The sequence below is a fragment of the Anopheles gambiae genome, chromosome X (genome assembly GCF_943734735.2).
Source record: "Anopheles gambiae chromosome X, idAnoGambNW_F1_1, whole genome shotgun sequence".
Taxonomy (NCBI): domain Eukaryota; kingdom Metazoa; phylum Arthropoda; class Insecta; order Diptera; family Culicidae; genus Anopheles; species Anopheles gambiae.
The window spans coordinates 11,474,804-11,501,088 of NC_064600.1; the positions used below are offsets into that span (position 1 = coordinate 11,474,804).

General features: G+C 48.1%; 3 protein-coding genes across 9 annotated transcripts; all 3 read left to right on the top strand.

Moving 5' to 3' along the window:
* The first annotated feature begins 266 nt into the window (after positions 1 to 266).
* LOC1272414 (brefeldin A-inhibited guanine nucleotide-exchange protein 3) lies at positions 267 to 10,917 on the top strand. 7 transcript variants are annotated; one of them, XM_061652973.1, is made up of 9 exons: positions 267 to 445; positions 540 to 685; positions 841 to 1,105; positions 1,296 to 1,429; positions 1,515 to 2,155; positions 3,077 to 3,391; positions 4,121 to 5,791; positions 7,169 to 7,604; positions 7,680 to 10,917. In XM_061652973.1, exons 3-9 carry the CDS (start codon positions 1,021 to 1,023, stop codon positions 10,704 to 10,706), a joined length of 6,309 nt encoding a protein of 2,102 aa, XP_061508957.1. In that variant the 5' UTR covers positions 267 to 445; positions 540 to 685; positions 841 to 1,020; the 3' UTR covers positions 10,707 to 10,917. The 7 variants fall into 7 exon arrangements, with proteins under 7 accessions (XP_061508957.1, XP_061508954.1, XP_061508953.1 ...); XM_061652970.1 differs by having other exon boundaries at positions 267 to 712; XM_061652969.1 differs by having other exon boundaries at positions 267 to 685.
* A 2,200-nt stretch (positions 10,918 to 13,117) lies between these two features.
* LOC3289720 (uncharacterized) lies at positions 13,118 to 14,729 on the top strand. The gene is made up of 4 exons (XM_061652999.1): positions 13,118 to 13,350; positions 13,419 to 13,785; positions 13,853 to 13,951; positions 14,028 to 14,729. The coding sequence occupies exons 2-4, from the start codon at positions 13,622 to 13,624 to the stop codon at positions 14,371 to 14,373; spliced, it is 609 nt and encodes a 202-aa protein (XP_061508983.1). The 5' UTR covers positions 13,118 to 13,350; positions 13,419 to 13,621; the 3' UTR covers positions 14,374 to 14,729.
* Positions 14,730 to 17,941: 3,212 nt separating this feature from the next.
* On the top strand, positions 17,942 to 26,204 carry LOC1272428 (sodium-dependent neutral amino acid transporter B(0)AT3). The gene is made up of 11 exons (XM_061652976.1): positions 17,942 to 19,215; positions 20,484 to 20,885; positions 21,001 to 21,278; positions 21,893 to 22,497; positions 22,580 to 22,827; positions 22,923 to 23,030; positions 23,110 to 23,313; positions 24,287 to 24,444; positions 24,511 to 24,774; positions 24,841 to 25,119; positions 25,206 to 26,204. The coding sequence occupies exons 2-10, from the start codon at positions 20,793 to 20,795 to the stop codon at positions 25,037 to 25,039; spliced, it is 2,157 nt and encodes a 718-aa protein (XP_061508960.1). The 5' UTR covers positions 17,942 to 19,215; positions 20,484 to 20,792; the 3' UTR covers positions 25,040 to 25,119; positions 25,206 to 26,204.
* The last annotated feature ends 81 nt before the right edge of the window (positions 26,205 to 26,285 follow it).

Below are 26,285 nucleotides of genomic sequence, written 5' to 3' on the forward strand. Positions count from 1 at the left end.
ATTTTAAAATATGGCACTAGCAAGTAACAGCCGTTCGAGCGTGCCGTACACTAGAGCAGCAATCTTTTAGCAACCAGAAAGTGTCATCAAGAAGGATGTAAAACATATGTGTAAAACGAATAATAGTGTTCAGAATAAAATGGTCCCGATTCGGTCATCAATTCCACCAATTTCTACACCGGTAAAAAAAAAGAATGTAATGCTCGCTGACAGTTAAACGAATCGATTTTACCTTGCATCTTTGTTAGGGACATGCGCGATGCGCGACCCGTGCCCCTCAGCAGCGAAAACCCCCAGCGAGACCGTTTACATATTGTAGTTTTGTGTACGCGTGATGCAAAAACGCACAAAACGACGGGTGTTTTTTTTTGGTGCGCCCTTTTTTGTAGCATAGCAGTAGCAGAAGCAAAAAGGCAACTCAGAAGCTAATCGGTGAGCCTTTACGGTAAACGAATGTGTTGAATAGTGTAGTGCCGTAAGGGTCGTACAAAGCACGCAGGACTTTTGGTAGATGCACTTTTTTTTTGGTTGTTGTACAGATACAGTTTGGAGGAACTAGCACAACACATGACATGTCTCGTGGGAGGCGTATGCAAAAAAAAAAAAGAGTTGATCCCGCAAAGTAGGAACTAAAGGAGCTGGAGCACTTTTTGGTTCAAAAAGCAACAATCATACACCATTCAACGTACGAAGTAGTGAGCAGGGGAAAAAGGTTGTTTTTTTTTTGTTGGTACAATTCGGTGTCAGTAGTGTTCGCAGCTGTGCCGTACATTCGGCCAAGCTATCAACATATTGTACATTTCCCGTCCCGATTGCGCTTTCCCTCCCTTCGCTGTTTAGCTCATCCATTGCATCCTATCGTTCAGCATTAGTGTGATTCGTCATCGATAGCTAGCGACCAGTGGCCTGCGGTGGTGTGTAAATGGCATCGGTCCCAGGTGTTAACTAGCAGCACCAAAACCCGTCTGCTGCAAACGTCTCGCCTTTACACCTGCCCGCTGGTGTGTAGTGTCGGGCAGCATGGAGGAATTGCTAATGTCGATAGTGAAGGAGGCGACGGGCAGCAAGCTGCAAAATCTGAAACAAGCCGCACAAATCGCACACGGTGGGTACGATGCGACTAGCATATTGCAATGGCGTCACGCGCTGCAATGCAGAGCACGCCACACAATCGATATTGAGCCGCCACCGACCACGGGGCGCAAAAAAAAAACCACCCACTTGGGCCCGCCCCTGCTCCTCCACATGCTATTTGTATGCACTTTTTTGTTTGTTTGTTTTATTTTGTTTTACAGAGAAACTCTCCCGCCAGCATGGTATGCACCGGGATCCGTCCTACGAGCTGCGCTCCGTCTGCTTTACCGCCCTGCAGATGGCACTGGAGACGAAGCGGCCCAAATTCATTACCTACGGGCTGAACGGGCTGCACGTAAGTGGACCCTGTGGCTTGCGAGTTTGCGAGCGAGCTTTGTCGGAAACGTCACACCCTCTTTCGTGTCTGTACCATATTGTAGCGCATTATACGGGACGAGCGGTTCTTCACCGGGCTGGAGCCGGAGGACGATTCGCTGTGGCTGCCGGCGCAGCTGCTCCGCGCCACCTCCAGCCTCTCGAGCATCGCGAACGAGGACACCGTCGTGAATGTGCTGCGCCTGATACTGGCGATGGCCTGCTCGCAGACCTGCACCCTGAACGGGCGGCTGCTGATCGAGATGCTGTCCAAGTGCGGCGAATGCTGGGAGAACGGGTCGCGCGCCGTCAAGGCGGCCTCGCTGGCCGCCGGCAGCCAGTGCTTGCGCACGTTCTGCGCGTTCCTGAAGGACGAGGCGGAGGAGATTGTGCGGCTGGATCCGACCGGCATCATCAGCCTCGGCATGGCGGCCGCCGTCTACAACGAGGTGATACCGGTGATGCAGTGGCTGTGCAGCCGGCTGGTCGAGCCGGCGACCGGCAGCACGAAGGCGGGCGACGGCGGCACCCCGAACAGCTCGCTGTATCTGATGGAGTGCATACTGACGCTGGTGGTGTCGCTGCCGTCGGACGTGCACGCGAACCCGCACTTTACCGCGTTTCTGTGGCAAAAGTTTTGCCCCACGCTGGCCGCTACGATGGGTTCGCCCGGGCGGGTCAACAAGGACAAGAAGTTTACGTACCGGTAAGCAAGCCCGTTGCAGGTGCTCAGTGGCGGGTTGAGCGGTGGGCGAACTCAGGGGCTCCAAGGGGTTCCGTGGATCGTTAGTTCAGCATGTAACAGTTGGTAGAGTAGTGCCGGTGAGGGACTCAGGACTCAAGTAGGACCCTGTGGACTAGTGGTGAGAGCTCGGAATAGGATCTATCCGATTCTAATTCCTTGTTCGGAATCAATTCTAGGTCCAATTCCGATTCTGGAATTGATTCCGATTCTGGAATCGTTTTCGATTCCAGAATCAGAATAGGTTCCTTAATTGGGATCGACGATTGAGGAATTGCAATCTGCTTCAGAACTTCAGAATTGGCTCATAAATTGGAATTGGCTCCGTTATCAGAATCAGTTCTGAAATTGAAGTTTCAGAAGCGAAATTAGTCCCCGAATCTTCATGAAGGTTAATAGCCTATAAGAAAATTTGCGGAAAATTATGTGTGGCTATCAATACAATCATACCAGCATAGGACCTAAACGTCAATTCTCAAGGAGATGGCGAAACTGAATCCGATTCCAGAGTCGAGTCTGATTTCGGAGCCGGCTCCAATTCATTAGAAAATTAAATTTCCGGAGGCGACTTCGATTCTGGAGCCAACTCTGATTCCGGACCTACTATCCGGAATTTATTCAAGAAAAAAATCGGAGCTAGCCGGAATCAATTCTGATGAAAACTTCATTTTTTCATTCGGCCACTACCGTGAACGATGGACGTTAGGGCCCCGTGAACCGGAGAACCCTGAGCTAAACTTCTTCTTGTACACCACGTACAGGGAGCCGCAACTCTTTTTACCGCTTAGAGCCCCCGACATGCTAAACCCGCCACTGTCATGTCTTCATTTTTTTTCAGTTTTTTTTGTAATTAGTTGCTGACAATACAATAAACTCTTATTTCAGCGATGCAATACATCTGATCGAGAGCGAAAACCGTGGGTTCTTTACGCGCCCTGGGCTGGATGGGCCGCAGGCTCGCTGTATCTATCTAACGAGCATCCAGCTGCTGCGAATAGCGGGCGCTCAGGGCAGTCTTCGGCCGATGCTGGAGGCACTTTTTCATCGCATGCTGCTGCTGCCGGTGCCGAGCAACCGGGCGGAACCGCTACGCTATGCGCGCGAGATCTTCAAGTCACCGGAGCGACTGATCGATCTAGCCATCATCCTCTATCCGGACAAGACGCAGAGCAGTAGCGACGATATGGCACTCTTCCGATTGTATGTATAGCATCTTCAGACATCCTTAGACCTTCCTTGTTCTTGCTAGTGTTGGGTAAATCACATTCAGATTCATGAATCTGAATGAATCTTTGAAATAATTCAATGAATTTTTATAGCGGTTGGAAAGATTTATCCGAATGGATCTTTGAAATGATTCAATGAATCTGAAGCTTGGTTGGATATATTTGAAAATCTGAAAGATTCATCGGTCTCAATAGATTCATAAATCTCTAAAGATTCACGAACTTCTAATGATTCATAAATCTCAGTGAATTCATAAATCACCTAATTTTCATGAACCTAGAGCTTCTGCTTATTCTTTTTCTTCTTCGCAACAACTACCAAGCCAATTCAGGACTTGCCAGACTTCTTGGCAAGTACCGCGTAGCCGGAAGTCTTGCGGGTTAACCAATGTACTACGATACACTGTAAATTAAATCTGTAATATAAATCTTTCTTGATTCAGAAATCTTTGAAGATTCGTAAATCTTTATATAGTATGTTTATGATACCTCGGAGATTTATGAATTTTTAGAGATTCATAAATCTTTGGAGATTCGATTCGAGATTCAAATAACTCATCGCTTAAGATTCATATGAATGCATCTCAAGGAAAGATTCATGAAACCCAACACTACTTCTTTCAGCTCCCTGTTGGTGATGTTAATAGAATAAACCACATAATCTAATGCTCGTTGGTTCTGGTTTTCTCTTCTTTCCAATCAGGGTGATAGACGCGATGGAAGAGTGCGCTGCAGCCTGGCATCACGGCAGTGCCTCTGTGTACGGTGCGCTAAGCTCCAGTGTGGAGTGTGTGGTCGCACTGCTCGAGAGTCTGCAGGTGCTCTCGTCCGGCAGCTACGACGAGTCGCTGATCGGCGATCGCATTGCCGAGCTGGTGAACGAACGGTACGCGGCACTGGCCGATGCGGACTACACCGGGCCCCTCACCTATCAATCGATGACGCGTTTGCCGCCGCCGTATCGGGATGCGGTGGCCGAGCTGCGCCAGAGCGGGTTCGAATCGTCGTCCGAATCGGATGCGGACGGGCCACTGGAGCAGGGCACAATCGATCCGGAGCTCGGTTCGGTCGGTTCAGGCGACACGGAGGGCCCGGAGGACGAGACGCACTCGTCCGGCGACGACGTATCGTCCAAGGCGAGCCAGGGCAACTGGCTGTGGGCGCACATTGACGATTCGGGCTCGAGCGGCCGCTCGGACGGTGACTGCGACCGGCAGCATGCGCGCGAGTTTGCCGCCGTGCTGGCCAGCGAGCTGGTGCCGTCGCTGCTCCGCCTCAAGACCTCGATCGAGATTGACGAGGCGGTGCAGGAGTTTGCGTCGCGCGTCTGCCAGCGCAACAGTGCGACGCGCGGCGACGGCGACTACGGTGCACTGACGGCGCTCAACGCGGACGGCATCTATCTTGCCACCTACTCGGCGCTCCTGCTCGCCCTGCAGCTCGTCACCGGCGGTCACTACGACGATGACGGCGGCGGCATTGACACGGACGGCCCAAAGCCAGCCGCCATTCCGCTCACCGAGCAGCAGTTCGTCACCTCGGTGCAGAACTCCGGCATACTGGTGTACCTGTCGGCGGCGTGGCTCCGCGAGCTGTACCAGTGCATACTGGCGGGCAACCCGCTGCAGGCGCTGACCGCCACCCAGCGGGCGAAAGACCCGGCGGCCAGCACCCACTGTGCCTTGCTCGATATGCTGCACGATGCGGGCGGCACCGGCCCGACCCAGATGCTGTCCGACTGGCAGCGGCTGCAGTCGGTCGTGCGGGTGCACACGGAACCGACGGCGAAGCAGCGCGCGGCCCGCAAGATCGCCCGCCGGCTGCTGACGTGCTGCTGGGACTCGATGGTGGCGGTGCTGACCGCTGGGCTGGGCGAGGCCGACGGGTCGCCCACCGCCCGGCTGGTGAAGCTGTCGAAAAAGACGCTGCGCGTGCGCAAGGAGACGCGCGGCTCGGGCGAAACGCTGTACGCGCTCAGCCTGGACGGGCTGCACGCGGCGGCGACGCTCAGCAACGCGCTCAGCCTGCAGCATCTGGCAGGGAAAATTATCAACCTGATCGCCTCGAACGTGTGCCAGAACGCGGGTCCCAAGATACCGGCGAGCCACGCACTGTCGATGGACGTGGTGCTGTCCGGCGGGTTGGAGCTGGGCTCGCACAGTGCCGACTGTTGGCTGCCGGTCTTTTCCGTCTGTCGGCACGTCACCCAGCTGGAGCACGACCTGTTCAGCTCGCAGAGCAACGCGACCAACGTGGGCAATGCGCCGGGCGTCGGACAGTGCAAGGAGTCGTCCGATCAGCAGTTTGGCAAGGGTGAGACACAGTCGGACCGGCTGCACCTTTCGCCGTACTCGGTCGATGAGGATGAGACATGGTAGGTACCTGTGTTCCTGAAGTAAGCGTAGGCACGACGTTTCAGTACTATACCATTCCTTCCCAAGCCACATTTTCCATGCATTTTGCATTTAAACATGCCTAAAGAATGCTTTATTGTGTGCTAAGCCACTTTTAAGATGTCTTTTGAAGATGCTGAACAGTCTTTAAAGTTGTCTTCTATGTGGCGTTACGTCCTACGCGGACATGCCCGGCCTATACAGGCTATCGAAACTTAATCCATTACCACGCAGCCGGATAGTCAGTTGCTACAGGGGACGGTCTATTGTAGGGTTTAACCCATGACGGAGACATATTATTGTGTAGTTCTAGTTGACGATTGTACCACGGGACCGCCTCGTTGTAAAACCTTTAAAACGCTCTGAAGACGCTTTTAGTCCGCACTATCCGTTAAAACTAAAATTGAAGTTTTTATGGCTGATTTTAATCAACCTGTAATTATTTGAGACTAAGGCATCAAGATCAACTGATCTTATTAAATGCATATTAAGTCTCAGATGAAGGTAACCCGGAATATACTATACAGGCTGTAGTCAAGATTAGGCTTGGCCAATTCGGTTCATTTCCATGAAAATTATTTTTTCGCAAGAAAAATTACCATTACATAGATTATTAGTAATGGTTTCGAATGAAGAGAAGATCTTCTCGTTTTTAATTGATATCGAAGATATAACCTTTTTATCATGTTGCTCTTAATGTATCAACGATCTGTTAATGTATCAAATCAGTTAAAACGTATTCAAAGAACCATCAAATTCAGAAATCCACGATTGTAGAAAATGGCGTATATCAGGTATTTCGTGTATCTAGGAGACTGCCTGTACTTGGAGATTCTTAAAAGTTGTTAGTCTGCACAAGTGCTTCCTTATGTTATGCGCTGTTTAAAACATTCTTAGCCACTCAGATTGCACTACAAATCGTCTGAACTTGTGATCAGGAAAGTCCTTCTGATTTTAAGCCAATGGAGTCCATTTTTATTTATATGATTGTTGATTTGTTTTTCGAAGATGAGTCAGCCTTGTTGATATTTTGATAACCATTATTATGACCATTAACCTTACTATAACTTTATAATCATTACTTCATTGCCGTCTCAAGAACATATTCACAGCAATAAGCTGTAATTTTGTTAGATTATTTGCGCTTCACATCTTAAAGCTCTAGAAATGGTTTGTAACTACTACTCTTAACAGAGTTCTGTAGATGGACCCTTTCAGTTTTAAGTGAGTTTTGTAAAAGTCTTACTAGGCCATACAAAACATTCAAATGAAAAAGAAAGACTTAATGCAATAATCGTGACAACATTCGTGCAAACTATGATAAGATTTAAAATGTTCCTTGGGGTTTCTTCACACAGTGTCGATGTGTACAGCTTCCTGCAGGCGCCGAACACGAACGCCAACATCAATGTCATCACAATACTGAAGGCATACTCGGCCAACGATGCGGTCAATCTCACGCAGACGGACACGGCCAAGATGCTGTGCGCACTGTCGCACCAGGCCGACGTCCTGTTCGCGGAGGCCGCCGAGCGGCTGAGCCTGCCCGCGCTGCAGCAGTTCCTGAGGAGTTTGTGCCGGGCGTCGCGAGAGCAGCTCTATCGCAGCACCTCGCTGAAGAAGGGCAAAAAATCGTGGTGGCTCGGGCGGCCCTGGAAGGTGAAGAATGATTCGCTGCCGCTGTCGCTGCTGCTGCATCGCGTGGGCGATGTAACGCTGAAGGTGTTCCGCGGTCCTCGCCCACTGCTGCACGTGCTCAAGGTTTGGGCGATCACTGGGCCGCACCTGATGGACGTAAGTACATCCTGCCATTGCGCTTCTTCCCTGTTAATGCTTTAACTGTTGCTTTGCCCCGCATTGATCCCGCAGGCCGCCTGTCACAAGGACCGAAGCATCTCGAAGCGCGCGATCGAGTACATCCACGACATCATCACGGCACTGCTGGTGGAGCAGACCGAGCTGCCGCACTTCCACTTCAACGAGGCGCTGCTCAAGCCGTTCGAGAATCTGCTCAGCATGGACTCGTGCGACATCGACGTGCAGGACCAGATCGTGGCCTGTCTGTACGAGATCGTGGAGGCTCATCGCACCGAGATACGGTCCGGCTGGCGGCCGCTGTTCGGCACGCTGCGCACTGCCCGCAACCGCCCGGTGCATCTGTCCAACATCATCGACATCTTTCGCGTGTTTCTCGAAACGGACAACATGCTGGTGTTCGCGAACGCCGGCCTGGACTGCATACTGTGCCTGCTGTCCTACCTGGAGATCTCGGGCAATGGGCCGGCGGCGGCGGCTGACCACGGCCAGTACCCGGCGGCGGCGGCGGCCGCCGGGACCGACGACCTGTCGCTCACCATGCGCTCCGGCGACTTCCTGTACGATGCGCTCAAGTTTCTCGAGCGGTGCGCCTCCATCCTCGACTTTATGTACAACATGCCGCAGTGCCCGAACCTGCACTCGACGTACAAAATCAAGGGCATCACCTACACGCACATCATCGACGCGAACATACCGAACTCGATGGAAAACTTTACGTTCTTCGGGCAGGAGTACCTGCAGAGCACGAACGAGCAGTGCATGATCAGTTACCGGTCGCTGCACATCGACAAGGAGTCGATACGCAAGATCGACGAGCTCGACCGGCCGAGCGGCGTGCTCAAGGTGTGGTTCCTGCTGCTGGACGGGCTGACCAACTCGCTGATCGTCTGCCCGATCGCGCACCAGTCGCCGATACTGCAGTCCATCTTCAAGCTGTTCAAAACGCTCATGATCAGCCCGGGCGTCGAGTTTGGCTTCTACTGCATCAACCATCTGCTGATACCGATGATCCAGGACTGGCTGCGGTACGTCAACAAGGCGCAGAAGAGCTGGGTGCTGATCGAGAAGAACTTCAAGCACTGCTGCTGCATGACCACCGATCTGGTGGTCGACTTTCTCGCCAAATCGCAAACGCTCGAAACGCTGGGCGATCGGGTGGTGATTGGCAGCGAGTCGCTGCTCGGGCAGTCGACCCCATCGCCCTCGTCCGCCCGGGCGGCCACCAGAGCGGCGGGAAGCGACGGAAAGTACCGCAAAACGCCGCACACCGGCGACGAGCCGCCCGGTGGCAAAGCGTCCGGCACGCTGCGCCTGCCCAGCTCGGCCGTACTGGCGCTGAAGCAGCTGCTGCTGGTGCTGATCGAGTGCTCCGCCCAGTCGCAGGAAACGATTGCCCGGGTCGGGGTGTCCTGCATGAAGCACGTCATCTTCTCCGCCGGCTACCTGTTCGAGGAGGAGCAGTGGGTAATCATCGCGTCCGCCATCCATCGGGCGAGCACGGTTTCGATGGCGCCGCTCAAGCAGCTCATCTTCGCGTTCAACCGCAACTCGAACAGCTTCTACGGCGACTGCGCGAACGTGAAGGTGGCGGCACGGCGCGACAGCACGCCCGAGGAGCTGCAGCGCATCCACTCGCTCGCCCAGCAGGTGTTCCTGATGGACACGCAGCGCGATGCGCTCGGTGGCCGCAGTCTGCCCGTGCCGCAGGAAGACCGCTCCTACTCGTTTCTGCTCTACCCGCTGCAGTGCAATGGGGCGGCACTGAGCTCGCCCGTCAGTGGCGCCGGCGGCTCTTCCCTGTCGACCGGGATGCCGCCGTCGTACGGGCTGGCGGTCGACTGCTACATCATACGCATTCCGTACCGCAATCTGATCGTCGGCATGCTGGCGAGCCAAATGCTGCTACAGCTGATCGCCAACATCCTGCTGAGCGGGCTGTCGAACGTGCCGAGCGAGCTGAACACCTGCTTCTACAGCAGCGGCGCCGAGGCAGGGCCGCCGGGAGGGGCGACTCCACACAGTGTCGCCGGCGGGTCGAAAACACTGTTCTACCTGGGGCAAAACAGCAAGGAGATATTGCTGCGCGCGCTGCGCCAGTTCCTGATCGGGGCGGTCGAGTTTGACACCCGCCCCGGCCTGAAGTTCCTGATACAGAAGGTGTCCGGCATCGACTACGCGGCCAACCTGTACAAGCAGATGAACTCCTCCTGGATCATACACTACATGGCGCTGGTGGACATGTACCTTAACAACGTGCGCATCCACAGCCTCACCGCCGAGGACGTGCGCTATCTGCTCAGCTCCTGCTGCGACCAGTACGCGGCCGGGCCGCACCCGGCCAAGGGCGACGAGAAGTGCATCCACTATCTGTTCGCGCTGCGCGATTTGTGGGAGATGATTGCCGACCACTTCATACAGCACCTGGAAAGCGACCGGGAGCGCAGCCGCAAGGCGCACCTTTACGCGGAGGCGGCCGACGAGCCGCTCGAGCGTGCGGCGGAGCATCGCGAACACGGCGGCGACCCCGGCACTATCCTGTACCACTATCCCGACCAGGCGGCCGACGACTGTGGCCAGCCGCCGGCGGCACTGAGGCAAAGCAACGGCACCGCTAGAAAGGCGGCCGGCGATGGAGAAACTTTGGCAGCGGCGGCACGAAGAAGCCTCCCGCATCCGCACCAGCCGTACTATCTGCCCGCTGCCAACGGGCCAACGGCTGCTGGCCAGGAACCGGCGAAAGACTTTGAGCCCGTCTACCAGCAGCAACCGGAGCCGCCTGCGGAACAGCCACCGGCGCACAGGAGCGCTACCAAGGGTGAACATCCTACAGAAGGCGAGCGGCAGAAGCAAACGATACCGCCGGAGATCGAGCAGCAGCGGGCGCTCAGCATCCAAAAGGACGTGTCGTATAAAACATCCGCCTTAAGACAGCTAATCGTCGCTTCTATTGAGTTGATCAAGCTTCTGCCCGGCGAGCAGTCTGAGTTTCTGCAGCTGCTGCTTACGCCCCGCATCCGGGAAGCATTCCATTTCGTCGAGGAAAAGAATCCGTTCCTCTCGCTGGACGCACAGCATTAATTGAGCTACCGATTTGGGGGGGAGCCCATTTATTACAACTTTACCGGGGGGATGGGGGCAAGGATACGCTGCTTCACTTAAGTGCTTAAGTGCAACAAAAAATCATTGGAATTGCTACATATTGTGTATATACATATAACGCTCATATTATTGTACGGATTTACCAATTCATGTTGATACAGTCGTGAAATATATTTCTCGATCAAGTGGATTTGTTCGGTGTTCTTCTTGTACGGCTACACGAAAAATGGCTTTTTAATGAAAAATGGTTCAGATATCGTACTTTGTTACTGATTAAGAGATAAGGCGGTACTTGGTGGTATTATCACACTTCATAATAAGCACACGGCACTCATTGGAATCTTGCGGCTGGTTAGCCTGATGGGTATGGTTCATGATGAAACTTGAAGGCTTGTTAAGAAGATGTACCGAACTTGGTGGATCTTTCCCAAGCGCCACTGATTAAGTTTAAACTACTGGAACATCAAACATCCATAGAAAAAAACTTCACTGGTCTGCTCAATAGATGGCGTTTTATAATTCATTATATGCTGTCCTTTTCTTGTAAAGTGTTTGTGTGCTACCTGCATCTCATCATGGCGTATATAACCTTGTAAATTTCCGTGTGGTCTAAAGAAATGGATTTTAACATCAACGACCATTACTCAAATCTCACTTGCTTCTGTAAAAATGGTCTAAACGAAGTCTTTTTATATTCCTTTGAGAGTTTAGAGTCGTAGGGTTGAGAGCTTGAGTCATTTAGAACCCATTTCCTGGTCGTTTAGTGGATTTATGGCACTTGTGCTATAGCTTTTTAATGCATGACATCGGTACAATGTGGCTCTTGCCAAAGTGTAAACGAGTGACACCATCAATCGTCTTGTGGCTTGTGTGCCAGATTATCTATAAGAAGTGATTTTGATTTCTTTGTAAATTATTTAAAATTATATGAAAGTTATAAACATTTACAATTCATAAATGAAAATGCAAATAAAACAACACATTTTATGTTGTTTTATGAACGCCTTGATTGAAAATAAAACACAAAAAATTATAATCCCCTAGAATGCAGCACAAGGAAGCTGCTTAGGTGCTATTTAGAAGGACCACTTGGAGCTTTGGTGCTGTTTATCTACTGCAAAAAGGCGAATTCAAACAGCGATCTTTAGCGTGCCAAAATTAGCTGCTTAGGCAATTGTGACTATTTGGAATATTTCTTCTGTTCATGTTTTACTTTTCGGTTTCGGTGGGTTTTCGGTGTGTCTGGCCTTAATCATCCTACAGATTTTTGCAAAAGAGCAATTTAATTTGTATTTTCACCACTTCAACGTTTTGTACAAGGTTAAGGCCGAGGAACATTGTCCGTACAGGCGGTCCCCGAGATACACGGTATCTCTTATACGCGGATTCGGAGATACGCGGTTTTCTAAATTTGACAATTCTTTGAGCAAATTGTACTGATTTGACACATCAATTGCAAATTGCCAAATAATTTCCGTTTTGATCGAATGTTCAAAACTATTTCAAAAGGTTTAAAACAGTTATATTCAGTCAGAATCATATCAAATAATTCATAAAGTAAGTAAAACCGCCCCCTACTTGCAAAATTACACGAAAATTTGTGATATTTTAGCTGGAAATCACGAGATTCGACTTACGCGGAAATTCGAGATACGCGGTATTTTGCGGCCGTTTTCGGTCCCCATTAACCGTGTATCTCGGGGACCGCCTGTACTCGTTAGTGTAATTTAGATTTTCACTAGCGCATCTGGCGGCGGCTGACCGAAGCATTTTGCCAAACAATTTGGAGCCGCTTCAGAAAATATGTTATTAATCCATGTTTTTTTATACTTAAACTGCATTGAAAAGGCTTTTTAATTGATAGGTGGTTATGTTGTGCAACAATTTCAGCCATTTTCGCACCGAAAAATGATGAAAATAATACTTTATTTTGAGATCCGGCACGGCTATTCCTTTGATGATCAGAAAAGCTTCCACTAGCCGCCGCCAGATGCGTTAGTGAAAATCGAAATTACACTAGCGAGTACGGACAATGTTCTCCGGACTTTTTTGTGTAGCATCATAATTTTTAGCCGCTCCGAAAAATTGCAATTTTTCTCATTTTTTGTGCTTAAGCTGGTCGGGAAATGTTTTGCACTGTATCGAACAATCTGTTAGGATTGAATTTCATCCGTTTCCGTTTCACAAAGCGATAAAAAAACTGATTGAAAATTAGTTACGCAACAATAGCTCGTTCGATGACTCAAAAGACATGTTACGCTAGTTGCCGCTAGATGGCTCTAAATAGCATTAGCCAACCAGTTCCGTGTACCCTTGCTAAATGTCGTATAGTCGGATTTGGTTGCTTGGGTAATTTAGGTTTGACATCACTGCGCATTGCCCAGATGGGAAGCACCGTATGACAGCTAGCCTACAATCGTAAACAAAGTGTGCGTTTCCATCGGATCGTCCTACTTCAGATGCCGCTCGTGATTTAGATTAATTGTAGTTATTCCAATCAAAAATAATAAAAAAAAGTATAAGAGCAAGTGCACTAAAATCTCTTCTAGCAGGCAGTTGAAAGGCCAACACATGCATTTGAGCGATTTCAGCTAGCATGCAGCAAGAAAACAAAGTCCCTCCGGTATGATTACGCCAGCAAATGGATTGCCTTCTGAAGAAGATTTACTAATTGACGATATTTGCCTTCAGGCGGATCAACAAAGCACGTGCTTATACTTGACCCCAAAGCCACAGCGCAGGTGCTTCACGCGCAAGAAACGAGCGGCGAACGACGAATCCCGGCTGTGCTTGCAATCCATCAGCTCGAACGAAAAAACGCCGGCTGCTGAGGCGAAGCGAGAACGATTGGCTTAATTGCCTAGGCCTAGCGCTTTACTGCTTAATGCCATATAATGACTAAGTTGGAATACCCAGAGAACGAGCGCGAACGAGCGTTGGAAAACGTGGATAAAATGCTTTTTAGGATTGCCTCCGAACTACCGACACTGCTAGGGGGAGTGTGTTCTGCCAGCAATGCATTAAAGGACACAAAGCGGTGCAACTTCAGTTCGCTGTGGTAAGCAGTGACAAGGAATGTTTAATCGATAAGAAAGCTTATTAATATTATTTATTTATTTTTCTAGCGCGGTGACAAGCGAACTTCCACCTAGCATCGCCACTGAGCTCCGAATAGCGAATGAGGTAGCAGATAGCAAGCAGTTTTTCCTCTGCACCAAGGGGATGTAAGTTGTTAATACTTTTGGATTTACATCTAAGATACATGGAATGCCATTAGTGACAAATTTAAACCATTTTTAGAGCGGATGCATCCGACAGACTGACAACGCTAATGGCGGAAGCGAAGCAGACCCGTCGTAAACTCGACCAGTTTCTTGCAATCAACACGGCAGCGGCGGAACAGCAGCAGCAGCAGCTCCAGAGGTCGTGCATTTATCTCGACCAAGCACTGGGCCTACTGTTTGCCCTAGATCTTGAGCTGCACGAGATCAAGCTTGCCGCCAGTGCGCTGTACCTGCATGGACAGAAGGCAGGAGCCGCCCAGCTGCGGGAAACGGAAGGATTGAAAGGCGCAGTAGCACGTCTCGTGGCAATTCTCTCATCAAAGCACTACACCTCAACCCTGGCTACGATAGTTTCACAATAAACCAATTAGCGCATCGCAATTGCTGGTTGGCTTAGAATGTGTTTGATGGCGTTCGTGCGTTGAGGTAAGCAAACTAGTTTTATAGCAACATTCGACTACGACGAGCAAACATTTCAAATTGACTCGCACTGATTGCAAGCAGAGCAACAGTGTCATAGCAATTTATAGGTGTGCATAAAGATTGATTTTCCTGTTTCGTCTGTAGATTGACATTGGTAGAATTAAAGACATAAAATACCTTTTGAACGATTTTGTAGCAATAATTTAATTTTAATCATGTAGCCATCGGCCGAAGGAACCGGTACTACACAGAGTAAAGAATAAATATAGTTGTTTGTCTTAGTCTACTCTAGAAACATTTCACACAGTCTCTCCATCGCATCTACAAGTGCTTTAAGGTACTGGTTGTCGTTATGAGGGATTTTTTTTATTGTAATTTAAAAAGAAAATAGAATAATTAGGACAACCATTGCTAGATTACTTATGGCAAGAAGTGATAAGATTTTTTCGCAAACAGGCAACGATTTGTATCAGATTTTTTTTATATTTTAGTTCAAACTACAGTAATTACCCGCATGAGCATGAAATTCGAAATACGCGAATGCTCTCTTAGACAGCTGCATATGAGTTTTATGATTTTTTTTTCAAATCTCCAATTCTCTTGTCGAATTTTACCAACATTTAAAAAGCAGTTTACATAAACTTCGCGCAAAACAACTGTCTTTCAGTAAAATTATTTAGTAAGGGCTAAGTAAGCCCCCTAAAGTCGGACACCTCTTATCTTCACGAGATGAATGACTTTGTGTTTTCCCAGTTTACTTTAAAAGCTAATAGGGTAAGCGTACCAATTATGGCTATATTATGTCATCAAGATGCCGATTTAACTGCTGTAAAAATAATTATTGGGAAACATTTTAAAAGTCTGTATGTTTTCTTGATAGTATTTTTTATTTTGACTCTGTGTTTATCGAACAAATGCAAAAAATGCATCTCAAGGTACCAATTATGGCTATAGTGTTCCAATCAATTTGCCGCAGCTGTACCAATTGTGACTGTGGGTCAAAACTCGAGGATATTTAAACCAAAAGTCATTTTGTTTTAAATAATAGGCATTGTTTTAAATAAAATAAAGTAATAATAAGTTCACTGCAGGCAAATGAGTATGTGAACACTATTAAAGAAGTAAGTGTTTCAAATATTCGTTTTGTATCACTGGTTGCATTGATAGCCAGGCTCAATTAATCGCACAATTGATGGATTTAGTCTTCCAAAGTTCTAAAATTTTACTCCATTTTTTAAGTTGAAAATCCATCCTGCAGTGGTGCTGCTAGCAAAATGGTAAGAGATGCCAAACATGTTGGTAACACATTTTCAAAGGGTGATATTTAATAAACGGAAGTGGGCAGCGCGGAACTTCCTCTTCTTCTTTGGCTCAACAACCGATGTCGGTCAAGGCCTGGCCTGTGCCCACTTGTGGGCTTGGCTTTCAGTGACAAATTGATTCCCCCCCATAGCAGGATAGTTAGTCCTACGTATGGCGGCGCGGTCTATTTGGGGATTGAACCCATGACGGGCATGTTGTTAAGTCGTACGAGTTGACGACTGTACTACGAGACCGGCTCCCAGCGCGGAACTAATGAAGCACAAATGTGTTAAAATGATCATTTTTGAAATAAATAAAAATCCATCTGTGGTTTTAGTACGCAAATTGACTGTTCTAGAGTTCCATCCATGATCGGCGCTATAGGCTCAATTGGTACACTTACCCTAATTGTCAAACGTAGCTCCTGCTTTGTCGATCATTTTGCAAGCAGCATAAAATATGTATGTAGATTTAAATTTGAGTGATGTGCTTGTTATTACATTGATACATTGATATGTTACATTGATCCTGTTTGATGTGAAGTTTATAGTTTAACCTTTCCACTATTACTTACATTGCAAAATATCATAAAACTGCATCAATATTTTGATAATTATTCCGGACAGTTTCGAGCTTATGTTTCAAATTACGGACGATTTGATTCATATACCGGACAGCCTTAAAAATCCTTTTATAATCTTCAAATTTACACACACAGACACACTACACTACACACACAGGGACTTGGTATGAAGATATTAAATCAAATCATGCCGAATGTCCGGAACTAGAACCATAACGGTACCATGTTTTTGTGTGCACAACATCCGTTTTTTCTACTTCGCTAGTGAAGCTGACATGCACACAACACTATGAAGAGTGTACATTTTAACATAATAATCAGTTTTACTAGCTCTATATTCGTTAAGACGAGTTTTGTACATTTGTGCATGTGAAAAAAAAAACTAAACGATTAAATATAAATTGCAGTATCTATTGTGCTACCAACAGTGGCAGTGAACCCTCTCACGATAAGTACCTTCCATAACGAGCGATTCTAAATTTTCTACAGAGTTAAATAGGTTATTTTGATGAGCAAAGCACATTAGGATGAAGAGGAAAAAAACACAAAATTCAAAACTTAAGGAAAGAACTGAAAAAAGAGCACCGCCGGCACAGGTAAATAATTGTTTTTCATTTTCATACAGGGTTTTCCAAATCAGTTTCGAACATAAGTTATTCACCGCGTGCAAAATGTTATTCCACATCGATCTGACGTTTCCATTGCCATCATAATAATTTTTGAATTCTTCAGCATGATTTTCAACACTGCTCAAGTTGGATTAAGTTTGACAGTTCTTTGTGATGTGTTGAAAATCATGTGTAAAAACTGAATTTTCATTTCCATCATACATAATATTTTTTAATTTCTTGAGCTTGATTTTCAACACTGAAGTGCGAACGGGTGATGTGATCCGGCTTCAAGCCCCGCGTGAAAAAACGATGGCAGCAGCCCGTTGAAGTGTTGAAAATGATGCTGAAGAAATTAAAAAAAAATTACTCAGGGTTTTCCAAGTCATTTTGGAATTTGCATATAATTATTCACCGCATTCAAGATTTTTTTTTTTTAACAGCTGTCAAATGATGTATTTGCTTCAAAATGAAATTTTAGTTTCATCCCATGATTTTCTTCTTCTTCTTCTTCTTCTTGCGAGAGGGGATGTATCCTCCTATGTTGTTCAAACGCTTGTTTGAAACAGCATATTCAGAGGCTTACTCTCTCTTGTGAAGACTTCGACTATCTAGAGTCATATGTCTGGCAAATATCCCATGATTTTCAACACATGACAAAGAACTGTCAAACTCAGTCGTGATGAAAATCATGCTGAAGAAATTAAAAATTATTATGAATGAAATGAAGTATCAGATTGAAGTCGATTAACATGTTGCACGCGGTGAATAACAATTTTAACATTTTAAAGCAAAGAACTGTCAAACTCAATCCAGCTTGAACAGTGTTGAAAATCATGCTGAAGAAATCAAACATTTGAAATTACAAACTAATTAAATTAATTGAATTAAATCAGATGGAAATGAAATGGCAGATCGATGCGGAATAACAACATAGAATGCATTATTTTATGCAAAACAACGGATTAAACTCATTTTGCGCTTGCATTGCTGTTTTTTCTTTTTATGTGTTTTTATATTCAAAAACATCATTAAACTATTAATTTATTGACCAATGCTGTACCATATAAATATATCACAATAGATAAGTTTGCCACAAAAAAGTATCTTCAATACTTTCAATTTGTTTTCTTCAAACGCTGCCAAAGTTGGCCAAACCCTGCAGTTAGCGCGACTGTTAGCATAGCACAGTACAAGCAAGAAATGGTACTCCCACTACTTGGCCGGAATACTCCCTTGCAGTGAACTTTTACACAACGGCACAGCACAAGACTTTGTTTTACATTGTGGAGAAAGCTTCACAACAAAAGACACTTCTCTAAACATCGCATCAGGTGCAGTTGCGGTGAAGAAAACCCAAATTCAAATCTGCCAATCTTCTCACCATTTGCGAGAAGGCATGAATTGTGAATTACTTGCAATTAAACATAGCGAGGAAGGAAAAAATTATCACTCCAGAAGTTCTGCCCCTTTCTCGTTCCCGTTGTGCTGCTCTCGTTTTGTATTTCTGCTCTGCTTCGGCGGTCGAACTTCTTCGCTATCGGGTCGGTAATCAGAGCGCTGATCCGAAGACAGTGTGTGTTCGTCCTTCCAGGATTACAGTCTCTCTCTCTCTATTTCTCTTTGCTGTAAACCTTTCCTCCCACGCTTGGCGAGAGATCGTCCTGTTTGGTATGCCCACTACGGCACTCTGGCCAAACAACATTACAGGAGCTGTCTCGTGCTCGCTTCCTGCTCGTACACCTTGAACAGTTTTCTCCCCCACAACACACACACACACACACGCACACAGCCACTCTCTTTCTCTCTCTCTTTCCTTCTCTCGCTCGCGACGGCTTTCCCGCTGGAGCAGATTGGCCCCAGGCAGGTCGGGAAAAGCTTGAACTCCCGTCCGTTGGCGCTTACAGTTGCCTTTCGTTTGTCGTTGGTGAAAGTGAACGCGCCCGCGTGTGTACGGACAGGTTGGCCATCGCCGTTTTTTGGGACAGGGGGGGGCTCTTTTGCACCGGGAAAGGACCACCACCACCACTAGCAGCGGTACCACCCAGCTAAGGAGGAAGTCTCTGTCCACTAACCCGTGTGTGCTTCTGTGTCGTTTACCTCCGGCCTTTTGGGGCCAATTGCGGGGATTTTCCTCCCGCCGAGGAAATAAGCCCTGCCGGAGACGGGACAGGAAAAACGGGAAAAATTCTCGCTCGCACAAGTGTCTGCGTGTGTGTGTGTGTGTCAGTGTACCAATCACATGATCTGCCAGCCCGGAGCGTCGTGCAACAGTCGCGCGGAAACGGGTAACAACTGCGCTGCGCTTTGTGGCCACGCTTGGGGCCACGGGTTTCGCACCTCCCTCCCTCATCAACAGCAATCAGCATGAAGCATGCGATCCTATCAACCAGTACCACTGCACCGAGAGCACCGTCGGATTACAAATCCCAAACGATTTCACCGCGGCCAGAGACACGCAGTGCTCGCGCGCGGAGTGGCGTTAGAAGGCGTGACGCTAGAGGTGTTATGTAATAACACAAAAACCTCTTTGCCATTGCCGTGCAGTACCCAGCGCTGTTCGAGCGTCCTGGAAAGGAAGCTCCTCCTGTACACACAGCGCTGCGTGTGCGATTCTGCCCTCGCCTGCAACCGCGTCGCACCTGTTCGCACCTGTAACGCGATGCGACGCGGTGTTTTGTTGCACGCTGCTGCTGCTGCTGCTGCTGCCGCTGCTCACAAACCGATCATCCCAGCAGCGTTCAATGTATTGATTTTTCCTGACCCAACTACGCGCGAGTCCCGATAATCCGCTCTACTGCTGATGGGCCTGATTTTGGTCTGCCACCGTGGTGCGATGGCGCGTCCATGACGGTTGGGGCTTGGGTTGTACACTGTTTTTTTTTGTCTTTTCCTCTTCTTCGAACTTTGATGGGAAAAAAACCGTTGATTTCGCAACATGGCTAAAGCCCATTTGCCCATTGCCATTTTTGTTTTGCTTTGCGCTGACCCCTGTGTTTCGCGAACGGTTTGTGGGCTTCGCCGCGTATTTCGCCGTACGGACACTTCGTTTGATACGGATGTGGAAATAAAAAAAACCATTGCGTCCGTTTGATCAAAGCGAAGGCTTGATTGGACATCGGATTTTTTTTGTTTTTTGTTTGTACTGAAAAATACACTCCCCGTGGGCAGCAGCACGTGTTAGAGATCCTGTCACGTGGCGTGTGTCATGTACCGCCGCCATCGTATGCTTCAGAAGTGAATTTAGAATTTACAACAAAAAAGGGCAGCCGATTTATTGAGATCAGAACGATGTGTAATCTCAGCTGACAGCTCATCGTGCAACACAAGTTTAAGCACAACCACCTTAATAACACCTCGCAACACTCGTCCTTATTTAGCATTTGGTTTGTCATTTTTCTTTCTCTTTTTCTCTTTTTCTCTTGTTTTCTCTGTTTTTCGAATGGTCACACTGCATCAACTGGCAATATATGCACCTATCTGCACACCCGCACACCATTGCACACGCCTGTATTTGCATCTGCACCATCACCACCACGACCACCACCATCACCAGCACAACACGCAGAGTCGTCCTGATCGGTGGAGCAGTCTGCTGGAGCACGCCATGCACGAACTGCCTGCACAGACCTAGCCTGAACGCGTTCCCGCACACACACACACATACACACCCAAAGTCACACCGAACAGGCGAACGGAACCCGTAACAGAGTTCGCGCGTTTCAGCGTTAGCGACAGCCCTTTGGTGCACACTTCCAGCGCGGGTTCCGTCGCGTCGGTACTCTACCACACCCCCTCCTTCCCCTCCTGCCCGTCTGCTTTCCCTCCCGGCCGCCTTCTCGGTAGCGTGTGGCTGGCGGGTGTGATGGCCAACACTGCCCATCTGTTCCGCAGGCAGAGCTCCCGGGATTTGATCCAGCAGGCGACCGTTCGCAGCCTAGATGAGCTCGAGCTGAGAGTAGGTTCTTGGGGGACGCATGGGGACGGGCACAGTGGCACAGAGAGAGAGAGAGAGAGCGACACACATAGAGAGAAAGAGAGAGAGCTAACTGTGCGACACATTCCGCTCACAGGAACTACGCAGCCGGCTGGTGCGGGCGGAGAACGGCTCGCAGAATGTGGTGTACGGTGCGACGAACCAGGCGTTCATCAGCGACGATGATCCACCGATGGCGCGCATCCTGGACATTGGACCGTCCGGGACGGGGCCGCCGGGCAAGGATGCGCGCAAGCTCGCCATGCAGGCGTCCATCGTGTCGCAGCAGCAGCAGGAGTCCGCCATCGCCGAGCGACCGGAAGACGAGCGGGAAAGCTGGGACAGCAAGTGGACCTTCCTGCTCGCCACCATTGGGTAGTGTATAGCCCTCTGCTAGATGTCTGCTGCTTCGACTGGTGTTGGGTTTCATGAATCTTTCGAGTGGACTCATTTATATGCATCTTCAGCGATGAGTGATTCGCATCTCGAATCGAATCCCTAAAGATTCGTGAATTTCCAAGGATTCATTAATCTCCAAAGAATCATGATTCTCCAAGGATTCATGAATCTCTAAGGTTTCATAAATCTCGAAAGATTCATGATTCTCTAAAGATTCTTGTATCTCGAAAGAAGGTACTTGCCAACAAGTCTCAAAAGCCTGACTCTGGCATGAGCACGTAGATTGTTATGCCAAGAAGAATAATAATAAGAAGCTCAACCTCTGTAGCTGAATCTTTATGAGATTTATGAATCCCTTATGATTCACGAATCCCGGGAGACTCGTGAATCCTTCGAGGTTCATGATTGTTTGAGACTCATGAATCTTTCCAATAGAGATTCAGAATCAAAGATGAATCATGAATCTGAATCAGATTTACCCAATACTACCTTCGACATACGCTGTAGTCAGTCTAACGCTCTCTCTCTCTCTCTCTCTCTCTCTCTCTCTCTCTCTCTCTCTCTCTTTCTCTCTTTCTTCCTCTCCCCAGGTACGCCGTTGGGCTTGGTAACGTGTGGCGCTTCCCGTATCTGGCGCAGAAAAATGGCGGCGGTGCATTCCTGGTGCCGTACTTCGTAATGCTGCTGCTGCAGGGCCTGCCAATCTTCTACCTGGAGCTCGCGATCGGGCAACGCCTGCGCAAGGGTGCGATCGGTGTGTGGCACGAGGTGTCCGCCTACCTCGGCGGTATCGGCATCTCCTCCGCCTTCGTCAGCTACATCGTGGCGCTCTACTACAACACCATCATTGCCTGGTGCCTGATCTATCTGCTGCACAGCTTCGAAACGCCGCTGCCGTGGGCCGAATGTCCGAAGCGGCTGTTTAAGAACTTCACCTACGACATCGAGCCGGAGTGTGTGGTGTCGTCGCCGACCAAGTACTACTGGTATCGCGAAACGCTCCAGGTGTCGCCGAGCGTCAACGAGCCGGAGCAGATCAACTACACGGTCGCGCTGGCACTCATCACCGCCTGGTCGCTCGTCTACCTGTGCATGGTGCAGGGCATTACCGAGTCGAGCAAGATCGTCTACATCACGGCCATCTTCCCGTACGTCGTGCTGATAATATTCTTCTTCCGCGGCATCACCCTCAAGGGTAAGCACACTCTCAAGGCCGTGCTGATGCTTCTCGTACATCACTTAACAACACTTTTTTTTACTTCTTCTATTCATTCAAGGCGCATCGGACGGCATCGCACACCTGTTCACACCACGGTGGGAATCGATTCTGGAACCGGTTGTCTGGTTGGAGGCCGGTACGCAGATTTTCTTCTCGCTCGGGCTAGCGTTCGGAGGGCTGATTGCCTTCAGCTCCTACAATCCGGCCAACAACAACTGCTACCGGGACGCGCTCGTCGTGTCCGTAACCAACTGCTCCACGTCTATGTTTGCCGGTGTGGTTGTATTTTCAGTCATCGGCTTCAAGGTAGCTCGACCTTCCCTTGAATGCATTACTCCGATGCAGAGTTTATCTAGTTTTTTTTTCAATACCTGTTCTACATCCAACCTCATCGTTCACAGGCCACCTCCATCTATGACAGTTGCGTCGAGGAGCGCTCGGAGATGATACGTCAGAACAAGTCGCACGACCTCTTACCTGTTTGCGATCTGCAAAAGGAGCTGGAAAATGTAACACCCCGCCGATTGCATCGATCAAGTTCATTTATTATAGTAAACGGTTTCGGTTTTTCCACATCTTCTCCTGCAGAGCGCATCCGGTACCGGATTAGCATTCATCATCTTCACCGAAGCGATCAACCAGTTCCCGGCGGCGCAGCTATGGGCCGTTCTGTTCTTTCTGATGCTGTTCACGCTCGGTATCGATTCGCAGTTTGGCACGCTGGAGGGCGTCAGTACCTCGCTGATGGATATGAAACTGTTCCCCAACGTGCCGAAGGAAATGATCACCGGGGTAATGCGTAGCAGAAGATGTGCTATACTATATGGATCACGTTCAATACGTGAAGATTCAATCCAATCAGTCCAATATCCACGATCCCAGAAGATGTACATGACCTAAAGATCCAATCGAGTCCAGCCCAATACCCACTCCAATACCTGAAGATCCAATACCATCGAGACAAATATCCACGATTACAGATCTTGTCCAATTTCTGAAGATCCTAACCAATCCAGTCTAATATCTACGATTCCACAACTCTATGGGGAGTATCCCACCTAATCCAAACCAATACCCGCGATGCTCTAAGATGCACAATGCCTGTAGATTCAACCCAGTCCAATGTCCACTATTCAGAAGCTCTCTAATACCTCACAATACAATCCAATCCAGTCCAATATCTAGGATTCCACAACATCGTCCATAGTTGAAGCTTTAATCCAACCCAGTTCAATATCCGGTTCAATTGTGCCGGTCTCGTGGAACAGTTGTCAACTCGTACAATTTAACAATATGCCCATCATGGGTACAAGACCCGAATGGACCGTACTCCCATATGTAGGATTGAGTATCCTGCTATGGGTAACCAATAAGCCTCCGAAAGCCACACCCCTAATATTGGTATAAGCAGGCATTGATCCGACAATGGTTGTTATGCTAAAGAAGAAAAAGAAAAAGAAGAAGCTGTTCAATATCCTCGACACCAGAAGATGTCCGATGCATGAAGATCTAATCCCATCGAGTCGAATATCCACGCTTACAGAAGATATCCAATACCTGAAGATCCATTTCAATCCAGTTCGAATATTACAATGCCAAAAGATATCCAATATTTGAAGACCCAAACCAATCCAGTCTAATATCTACGAGTTCTGAAAATGTCCAATACCCGAAGACTCAATCCCATCCAGTCCAATATTCCATGATTCTTGAAGATGACTAATACCGCGCACGGAGTCATTCACATACATATTTGTTTTCGCAGGCTCTGTGCATGTCCTGTTGTGTACTGTCCCTGTGCTTTGCCAACGGTGCCGGTAGCTACATCTTCCAGCTGATGGATAGCTTCGCCGGCAGCTACACATTGCTTATAATTGCGTTTTTCGAATGCATCGGTGTCAGCTACATATATGGGCTCAAAAGGTTCGTGTAAGCGGTACCGCTCTACTGCTCCGTCCCTTGTATTTACACGTTCCACGTGCTTTTCAGGTTCGCGGACGACATCGAGCTGATGACAGGTTCGCGGCCAAGCCTTTACTGGATGCTCTGCTGGAAGTACATATCCCCGATCGCAATGATAACGATTTTGGTCGCCTCCTTTCTGGAGCTCGCATCCGAGGGCAGTAGCTACCCGGGCTGGAATGCGCTCACCGGTACCACCGATCAGCTCGAGTGGCCGCACTGGTGCATAGTGGTTGCCATCTTGCTGATACTGGTGTCCATTCTGTGGATTCCCGGTGTGGCCATCTTGCGGTAGGTAGCCAGTTTGAAGAGTAGGAGGCTGATTTGATGCTATGGTCGTTCTTTTTTTTCTTTTAGATTATGTGGCATCAACGTGATCGAAGACAGTGAGCCGGCCTGGTTCCCTTCGGCGGAGCTGCGTGACGTGCACGGTATTGTACCACACGAACCGACCGACATTGAAATATCATTGTTCTGCATACGGGCCGACGGTTCCGAGGGACTCTGCTGTCCCATCTACGGTCCGCGCGAACAGCCACTGGACGAGGAGGAGTAAGCTGGGCCTGCTTACGGTGGGCAAAATGCATGTAAAAAAGAACAAACCATTTCTCTCTACGCTCGTAAGGTACTCGTAAGGTACAGACACAAACACATAACAGAGATCGGTGCGCTATGATTGAACCGTTAAATAGCTGTATTTTTGTTATTCTGTCTGTTGTTAGGTTGACAAAACAGGAACGTCTAACGTACCAACTGAAAGAGCTAGTCGACGCTGAAGCCATACTTACATCCACGTCCACCAAGCAAAGCATCCAATATATACATACACCTTTACCCGCAACACGGCAACGTATACACCTTAGATGGATCTACAGTTGCGTAAAAAGAAAAGCCATCCTATGCTAGCGTTTAAGTATGAATGTTCGAATTTAGTGTTTAAACATAAAAAAGGCAACACACTCCCACCACTCACACATAAAGACACGGACACTATGCAAAAAGAAGCAGTAGAGAGAGAGAAGAAAACACAAACAATCAAACCATCTAGAACAGTGCAAAACGCCACCCAAGGTGAGGGCGAGCGTAACTGACAAGACTTGAAGATTATACAACAAAAAAACAAAAACAAAAAACGAAAAGAAAATCTCCATTCATCAATTAGCACTGCTAGTCCACCTTGTTGTCGCTAACCTACCGACTTTAGCATATCAATGTGTTCCCAATTGACGGTTATTTAATGTTGGGATGTTCTTAAAAGAATCATACACACATAAACTCCACACACATAGATACACCTAAGTAAGGCAAAGATCAAATTTACGTGCTCTCCTGCGTGCACACTAATAGCGAGTTAGCGAGAGCCGAACGGGCATCAGCCTTATGTTCAATATACGTCTGACAATAATCCTGTTGCCTGATGCCTGCTGCTCCCGGAGGACGCTCCATCAGGATCGTCCGCAAGTGTTCGTTGCTGCATCTTGCTACACGACGAGCGACGTTTCAAACCGCGGGACAGATACGACAATAATGTGCAACCATGACTAATACCATGTTTATCTAGAGAAACAATACTAATCTAAGAGTATTAATTGTTGAATACAGTATACATATTATATATATACACTCACACTCTCGTAGTCACGTATATCTGTACATATAAGTAATTTATAATAAAGGACGACGTTGTAGAGTGGATCAAAGTTGTTGCCAAACAAATTGAAGCTGGTGTAGTGTATAGCCCGATGGGGGTGTAATTCCAGAGCATTTTCATGATTACAATAGTTTTTAAACGGTGGCAATGA